Below are 9611 nucleotides of genomic sequence, written 5' to 3'. Positions count from 1 at the left end.
ATAGAGTGTTCCTAGAATCAAGATCAAATAGATTCACCATTTTAGACTCCATCAGTTGGCTTTACCATATCTTCAAATATCTTTAAATCAATAATTCAGGTTCCCATATTTCTTGCCTGAAGCCCACTATCTTTCTGCTTCTTTCTGGACTAAATGATCTCTAAATGTGAACAAAACTATCATCTTGTCTTCATACCTCTCCTAGTTAAGTCCATTGATAGATTACTTATCTCCTTTTTAAAAAAAAATTCCCTCTCTTTGCTACAGTATATCCTCAAGTGGATTCCTGAGAGGGTATACGAAAAATGAACTCTTGTCTCTGCATGTCTGAAAATGCATTTAGTTTTCTTACACTTCATTGATATGTTATATATTATATATGTCATTTAATGTCATATATTTTAACACTTCATGCTTTTTCATATCTGGGATTATTTCATCTCTACTATTATTTCCTTAATAACAGTATTCCTAATTTTATCTTGTTTTTTTCTCTGAGACTTGTGTTTGTCAGATATTGAACACTCTCAACTATTCCTCTATGTTTCTTATATTTCTCTTGCATTTTACATCTTTGGTTTTTCTTCTCCATCCTTTTTTAAAGTAAGTCCCTCACTTTATTTTGAGTATTTCTATTTCTTCCCTTAGGAGAAGTGTTGATATTTGTTGCTACAGGAAGCAGAGAGATCCTGGCAACTTCACAACAGAGGAGCAACATGCTGAAAACATAGGGGAAAAGCCTCATGACATCATATTTGTTAATCCACATCAAAAGACATCATAGTCAAATTTCTGAAAACTAAAGGCAAGGAAAAAATCTTGAAAGCAGTGAAAATGACACATTATTCATTGAGCAATAACAATTTGAATGACAGTAGACTTCTCATCAAAAACCATAGAGGTTAGAAGAAGGACACATAGTTTTCAAGTGCTGAGAGAAAAGAAATGTTAACCCAGAATCCTATATCCAGTAAAAATATCCTTCAGGAAGAGAATTTGTTGCCAGTACACCTACCCTAAAAGAATGGCTGATGAAAGTTCTCCAAACGGAAAGGAATCAATTAAAAAGAAAGGAATCTTGGGACTCTGAGCGTGCGACTCTTGATCTCAGGGTTGTAAGTTCGAGCTCCATGTTGGACGTGGAGGCTACCTAAAAAAAAAAAAAAAAAAAAAAAAAGGAATCTTGGGACATCAGTAAAGAAGAAAAACACAGTAAACAAAAATATGGGTAAATGTTATAGACTTTCCTTCTCTTGAGTTTCATAAATTATGTTTGATGGTTGAATCCCAAATTATATCTGACTATGTCTGATATAATTCTAAGTATATAGAGAGGAAATTTTTAAGACAATTATAAATGGGGATGTAAAGGGATATAAAGGGAGGTAAGTTTTCCACCCTGCTCTTGAACTGGTAAAATGACAATACCAGTAAACTGTAATAAGTTATGTATGGAGCAACCATTATAAAAGCTATACAATGTGATACACTAAAAAACACTACAGATAAATCAAATTGGAATTCTAAAAAATGTTCTAATAACCCACAGGAAGGCAGGAAAAAGAAAACAGAGAAACAAAAAAACCCTCCAGGGAACAAATAGAAAACAAAAAAATGTTAGGCTTATGCTCTAATATCAGTTATTACATTACATGTAAATGGTCTAAACACACCAATTAAAGCAAAGAGATTGATAGAATGGGTTAAAAAATGTCCAACTGTATGCTGTCTACAAGACACTTCACTTCAAATATAATGATATAGGCAGATTGAATGTAAAAAGATGGGAAATATATTATGCAAATGTTAAGAAAAATACATCAGGAGCGACCATACTAATTTCAGATAAAGTAGACATCAGAGGGAAGAAAATGACCAGAAAGTGGGGAAGAAAGTGACAGATTTCTTCAGGACATTATATAACAACAAAAGAAGACAAAGCATTCCTATGTATTCTATACGTATTTAGTATGTATACACCAAGTAACAAAGTTGCAATTATGTAAAGCAAAAACTGACAGAAGTGAAAGGAAAAATAGGTCTACAATCAAAGTTGGATACTTCAACACCCTCTCTTAACAAGTGATAGAACAACTAGACAGAAAATCAGCAAGAACTCAGAACTAAACAACACCATCAACCAACAGAATCTAATCCATATTTATGAAATTCCTAGCCAAAAACAGTAGAATAAGCATTTTTTCCAAATGCTTTCAGAAAATATACAAGATAAACTACATAAACAAGGCCATAACACAAACTTCAACCAATTTAAAAGGACTGAAATCATACAATGTGGGTTCTCCAATCACAATGGAATCAAACTAAAAAATCAATAACATAAAAACAACACTTCAAACACTTGAAAACTAAACAACACACTTCTCATTAATCCCTGGATCAAAGACAAAGTCTCAAGGGATATAAAAAAATATATCAAGCTGAATTGAAAATGAAAAGACAACAAATTAAAATTTGTAAGACACAGCTAACGCAGTGCAGAGAGGGATATCTATAACATTACAAGCATACATTAAAAAAGAGGAAAAGTCTCAAATCAATTATCTAATCTCCCACCTCAAGAATCTAGGAAAAGAACAGAAAATAAACCCAAAGCAAGCAGGAGAAGCAGGAGGAAGGAAATAATAAAAATAATAGAAGAAACCAATGAAATCCAAAATAAAAATAATAGAGAAAATCAGTGAAGTAAAAAGCTGGTTCTTTGTTGTTTTTTTTTTTAGCGGGGGAGGGGCAGAGAGAGAGAGAGGGAGAGAGAATCTTTTTTTTTTTAAAGTCAAGAACTTCTTTTATTTTAAAATAAACATTGAAGATACCCCCCCTTCCCCACCACCCTACAAAAAACTTTTGAATGTGAAATGTTCAACAGCCTATCCATTTTAGTAGGTTACAAAACCAGCAAAAACTCCAGTTGTCTAATAATGAATGTTTGAGAATAGTTTTGTGTCTTGTTTTTTGTTTTTCTTTAGTAGCTGAGCACCTAGTGGAAAAATTCCCTAGCTAAAGGCTAATAACACAAAATTCAGTTTCCACACAGAAAATACCATTCACTTAATATTAGTAGCCTTTGCTGAATAGATGGGATTCATTCTCCATGAAGTCAAAGTGGGATATGACAAGCAGCATTAAGTTCATAGGCACACAGAACAAGTGCTCAAGCTGCTAGCACAAATTCCAACAGTACATAAATTACTAAACTGTCATCTCCATCAAACTTGTGACTCTCCCTATGCATCTAAGGGAAGGAATCACCACTTTGAATATAAACGCCTCCATGAGAAAAAGATAATTCAGTTAGGGTTAGACAAAAGATAAACGCAACTACTACAGAAATAGCTGCTGGAGATAACCATTAAAATTTGAAACACTAACAATGCATGGGGTGAACCACATAAGCTGCTAGCTGTTGAACACCAGTGTTTCAAGATACAACTTTTATAAACATGTTTTATTTGTTTTGCTTATACCATCAGAACTGAAACTACTGTCTGTGAGAGAGAGAGAATCTTAAGCAGGCTGCATGCCCAGTGCAGAGCCATGGGGCTCGATGATCTCACACCCCTGAGATCATGAGCTGAGATGAAATCAAGAGTTGGAAGCTTAACTGCCTGAGCCACCCAGGAGCCCCTCAAATCCTTTATATTTTCAAACTTTTCTGCATCATTTCTCCCATCAATTCAGAGGGTTCTTTAAGTGATTGCTTATATATTTCCATCTTTGCCCTGAAGTATTGTTTTTCCTTGGATATAGCTAAATTAAATAAGATTTTTTTAAGAGATTCATAACAAAATTAAAGAAGATTTGGAAGCCTAACCTTGAAGGTTAATCTTTGTCTTTCATTTTTAGTAAACTTGAAGAATTTTTTAAATTTTTTTGTTTTTTAAAATTTTATTTAAATTCAATTAATTAACATATAGTGTATTATTAGTTTCAGAGGTAGAGTTCAGTGACTCATCAGTTGCATATAACACCCAGTGCTCATTACATCATGTGCCCTCCTTAATGCCCATCACCCAGTTACCCCATCCCCCCACCCTCCTCCCTAACTGCAACCCTCGGTTTGTTTCCTATACTTAAGTCTTGTATGGTTTATCTCCCTCTCTGATTTCATCTTATATTATTTTTCCCTCCCTTCCCTTATGATCCTCTGTTTTATTTCTTAAATTCCACATATGATTGAAATCATATGAAAATTTACTTTCTCTGATTTGACTTATTTCACTTAGCATAATACCCTCTAGTTCCATTCATGTCATTGCAAATGGTAAGATTTCCATTTTTTGATGGCTGAGTAATATTCCATTATATATATATCCTACATCTTCTTTATCCATTCATCTATCTGTTGGACATCTGGGCTCTTTCCATAGTTTGGCTATTGTGGACATTGCTGCTATAAACATTGGAGTGCAGGTGCCCCTTCGGATCACTATGTTTGTATCCTTTGGATAAATATCTAGTAGTGCAATTGCTGGGTTGTAGGGTAGCTCTGTTTTCAACTTTTTGAGGAACCTCCATACCGTTTTCCAGAGTGGCTGTACCAGCTTTCATTCCCACCAACAGTGTAAGAGTGGTCCCCTTTCTTCACATCCTCACCAGCATCTGTTGTTTCCTGACTTGTTAATTTTAGCCATTCTGACTGATCTGATGTATCTCATTGTGGTTTTGATCTGTATTTCCCTGATGCTGAGGGATGTTGAGCATTTTTTCACGTCTGGTGGACATTTGTATGTCTTCTTTGAAGAAATGTCTGTTCATGTCTTCTGCCCATTTCTTGACTGGATTATTTATTTTTGGTGTGTGGAGTTTGATAAATTCCTTATAGATCTTGGATACTAACCCTTTATCTGAAAAGATTTTGCAAATATCCTCTCCCATTCTGTCGGTTGTCTTTTGGTTTTGTTGACTGTTTCTTTTGTTGTGCAAAAGCTTTTTTTTTTTTTTAAAGATTTTATTTATTTATTTGACAGAGAGAGACACAGCGAGAGAGGGAACACAAGCGGGGCGGGGGGAGTGGGAGAGGGAGAAGCAGGCCTCCCGCCGAGCAGGGAGCCTGATGCGGGGCTCAATCCCAGGACCTCGGGATCATGACCCGAGCCAAAGGCAAACGCTTAATGACTGAGCCACCCAGGCGCCCCTGTGCAAAAGCTTTTTATCTTGAAGTCCCAATAGTTCATTTTTTGCTTTTGTTTCCCTTACCTTTGGAGACATGTCTAGCAAGAAGTTGTTGCAGCCAAGGCCAAAGAGGTTCTCCTGTAGGATTTTGATGGATTCTCACATTTAGAACTTGAAGAATTTTTAAAATTTATAATGGAATGAAAGGAAAACAAACATTTGTAGCATAAAAATGGAAACCAGCTTGATCAGCTATGCAATAATTATAAGCTTACTAAATAAAATTAAGTTTAATATACTTTACAATAGTTCATCAAAGTATTATTTCAGCTCACTGGTAATAATCAGTAAAATTAATCTTAATGATCTGTCACTTCACATAAGCGTACATGAGCATAATGACATAGGGCTTGGTGGTTTTTTACATTGTTTACCTTTCCATGTTGTGTCCAGAGGAGACCAAGTTTTTGCCACCTAATTATTAAAATTAAGCTGGAAAATATGATTAAGAAGATTCCCAATGAATGATGGAAATAGTCTGTATCTTGAAAGAGGTGTGGGTTACATGGATGGATCCATTTATATAGTTAAGACTGATGCATTTCAATTTGTGTAAACATTACCTTAAGAAAAGACCTGTACAAAAACATTGAGTGGGAAGTGGAGGGGAAGTTATAGATGAAATGAGACAAGATGTTGTGAAGCTGGATGACGTGTAAATGGAAGTTATGCTGTTTGCTTTGTATGTGTTGAACTTTTTCCACAAATGTTAGTGAGTTATTACTTGTGAGACGAGTTTATAAATTCAATTCAGTTCTACTCTAGCAAAGGAAAGCGAAAGAGAATAAAACAGAGAAGCACTCTCCTGAAAGAATCTAAAATAATCAATTTCCATAAAAAGGCAGTGTCTTCACATACCAACTGATAGCCTTGGATGATACATTAAGATACTATCTTCTTCCTCTCTGTCATAACAAGCAACATTCTCAAAGACATTTCAATGTCTCAACTGAGTATCACAGATACTGTACTGCTAGTAAAATTTGCTTTAAAGTGAAAAATAATTCAGTAAGCTGTATGTGAAGATGTCTGGTGGCACTGCAGGCAAAGAGAGAGCTCAAAGGACCACACAAATGGCAGGGATGCCATCAAGCTGGAATCAGAATGCCCATCGAAGGAAGGATTGAGTTGGAAATAACTTTGTTTCAGAGAAGAAACTAAACCCATCTAATATGTTTATGATTGTTGGTTTTACTTCATCAGTTTATCTTGTTATTCATACTCTCAAGGAAGTCTATTCTCAGTAACATTTATCAAGTGAACCACGGAGGCTGGTCACAGTGATTTTATTTTTTATCCTTCTGGGTAGGTAGAGATGTTTTTTAACTACAAAATTATTTCATCTGTTCAGAGTTTAGACTTTATTTAGCTTTACTTATTTTACCTAGAGTTGAAACATCTTGAAAAATATCCTCATTTTTATCTTCCATCACTTTGGCTCTTACCTGAAGTGAACTTCGGTTGAACTCAATTGATTTCACCTCTCAAGAAATATGAAATCAATCTGAGATGAGATTATGTTTGGCACATTTTGTGTTCTTATATGTGCACTGACCCATTTCATATATTTTGAGGATATTTAAAGACATATTTTCCTATTTATCTGAGCAGAAAATGGTGAGATAGAAATGGATATAGCCATGATGAACCATCATTGAATTCTATGGAATCCACTCAAATGTAATTCACTATCTTACTTGGTGTCTATTTATAATAGCAACTAGCGTCATCCTTGTTGTGAGAGGATGATAGAGGTGATTCTTGAATGTTTGTATTCTGCATTGCATTATGTCCTTACAACATGGTAATATATTTGGGCCTTCATTAATTAATTAATATAGGAGGGAAATTTGATTTAAAAGTTACAATAAAATGAACAAAACTAATAAAATCATGACCAATTCTACCCATACAAAATGAAGTAAAATCCTAAAATGCCTACTTATGACAGACTGATTGTTGCTTGTTCCTCTTTAAAGATTTATTTATTTATTTGAGAGAAAGAGTGCAGCAGGGAGGGGCAGTGGGAGAGGGAAAGAGTCTTAAGCTGACACCCAGGGAGCTCAGGAGCTCAGAGCCATCTGGGGGCTCTATTTCACAACTCTGAAATCATGACATGAGCTGAAACCAAGAGTCTGACGCTTAGCTGACTGCACCACCAAGGTGCCCCACTAGTTACCCTTTTAAATAATTTAATTAATCAGATACTTCTATCATAAGTATGTGTTGGCCTCAATTTTCCTCCTAATAGCTTAATTGTTCCCCTTACTGTGCAGGTGTAACCACAAAATAAGTTAAGTCTTGTTGTTCATGCCATTTTATGAGCCATATAACTTAGAGAAATAATTGTTTATTTTATAATTGGTGTTGCTAACCAACTTTTACATTTTGTATAGTTTATTGACTTGTTTGTTGGGACGATTAAATAGTGTACTTTTTGGATTCACAAATCACACTACTCATCAGAGATAAATTTCACTGCCAAAGAATAAAAATTGATTATAGGAAGTTTACATTACCTGAGGGTGTGATTCCTAAACATTAGTATGCACGAGAATCACTTAAAGAGAGAGATTGAAGTGCAGATTTTCAGCCCTTAGCACCACCAGAGAATTTCATTCAAGGTCTGGAGGGAAACCCAGGAGTCAACCTTGAAAAAAACAACTCAGACTCCCAAGTAATTATTTATGCATATGGTTCACACACTACAATTTGAAAAACACTAACTCCACCTGAAAGTCTTTATAAGGCTCAGATTTTGGAAATGGTATTGCCTGTATGCACCTCCTGAAGTTATTAATTTGAACGCGTGGTGGCAGTGCAGGCTAAGAGAGTGAATAAGAGCTCTGCAGATTCGGTGGACTCCACTTTATTCAGAAGCCCCCCAAAATACAGAACACACTTACAGCTGGAGCTAAGATAGTAGTATTCAGGAAGGCACTCGTCACCAGACAAGTTATAAGACGAATTCGAAATTCAACAGTAAAGACATTTCGGAGGGTCGGTGGTGGACGTGATGATGGGGACTGGAAAAAGATTTTTTCCTCTGGGATCAGACATAATGGAGATGGCGAGAACAAAAGTACATCGCAAGAAAAGGCAAGTGGCAATTCTCATTATATGGGTGCTTTTGTGGGAAGCGGGTTCAGAATCGATTCAATATTCTGTACTGGAGGAGTCAGAAACTGGCACGTTTGTGGCCAATTTGACAAAGGACCTGGGACTCAGGAGAGGAGAACTGGCTGCGCGTGGTGCCCAGGTTGTTTTCAAGGGGAACAGACAGTATTTGCAGCTTGACCCAAAGACCTATGATTTACTGCTAAATGAGAAACTGGACCGGGAAGAGCTGTGCGGCTCCACTGAGCCATGCGTGCTACCTTTTCAAGTGTTACTGGAAAATCCCTTGCAGTTTTTTCAGGCTGCTTTACGAGTCAGAGATATAAATGACCACGCCCCAGAGTTCCCAGCCAGAGAAATGCTACTAAAAATATCAGAAATTACTACACCAGGAAAGCTATTTCCTTTGAAAATGGCACAGGATTTAGACGCTGGTAACAACAGTCTTCAGAGCTATATAATCAGCTCCAATCCTCATTTTCACGTTCTCACTCGCAATCGCAGCGATGGCAGGAAGTTCCCGGAGCTGGTGCTGGACAAAGCCTTGGACCGCGAGGAGCAGCGCGAGCTAAGGCTTACCCTCACAGCGCTGGATGGTGGGTCTCCGCCCAGGTCTGGGACCACGGAGATTCAGATCCTGGTCTTGGACATCAATGACAATGCTCCCGAATTTGCTCAGGAACTCTATGAGGCACAAATCCCTGAAAACAATTCCCTGGGCTCCCTGATTATCACCGTCTCAGCGACAGATTTAGATGCAGGATCCTTTGGGGAGGTATCTTATGCTCTATTTCAGGGAGATGACATTAATCAACCCTTCGAAATAAACGCAATTACAGGAGAAATTCGACTGAGAAAGACTTTGGATTTTGAGGAATTTCAATCATACCACGTGGATATTGAGGCTACAGATGGCGGGGGACTATCAGGAAAATGCTCTTTAGTCATCAAGGTTCTGGACGTAAATGACAACGCTCCTCAACTGACCATGTCCTCCCTCGTCAGTCCCATCCCCGAAAACCTGCCAGAGGTCATAGTAGCAGTTTTCAGTGTGTCAGATGCAGATTCTGGACAAAATCAACAGGTTATTTGTTCTATAGATGACAATCTCCCCTTTCTTCTAAGACCATCAGTCGAGAATTTCTACACCTTGGTAACTGAAGGAGCGCTGGACAGAGAGAGCCAGGCCGAGTACAACATCACCATCACCGTCACTGACCTGGGGACGCCCAGGCTGAAAACCCAGCACCACCTAACGGTGACGGTGTCCGACGTCAACGACAACGCCCCGGCCTTCAGCC

The 9611-nt window shown here is 37.2% G+C and overlaps 1 protein-coding gene across 1 annotated transcript; it reads left to right on the top strand.

Annotated features, from left to right (window-relative positions):
• Positions 1 to 601: 601 nt before the first annotated feature.
• LOC115940315 (protocadherin beta-6-like) lies at positions 602 to 9607 on the top strand (the record flags this gene model as incomplete). The annotated part of the gene is made up of 1 exon (XM_081810188.1): positions 602 to 9607. A coding segment is annotated over exon 1 (1398 nt), but the record flags the coding sequence as incomplete, so codon positions are not given.
• Positions 9608 to 9611: the final 4 nt, after the last annotated feature.

Source organism: Leptonychotes weddellii, unplaced genomic scaffold (assembly GCF_054177405.1).
Source record: "Leptonychotes weddellii isolate Sample4059 unplaced genomic scaffold, ASM5417740v2 HiC_scaffold_1980, whole genome shotgun sequence".
In the NCBI taxonomy this organism is placed as follows: Eukaryota; Metazoa; Chordata; class Mammalia; order Carnivora; family Phocidae; genus Leptonychotes; species Leptonychotes weddellii.
Note: the sequence above shows the minus strand (reverse complement) of the source record. Positions and strands in the feature narration are given on the sequence as shown.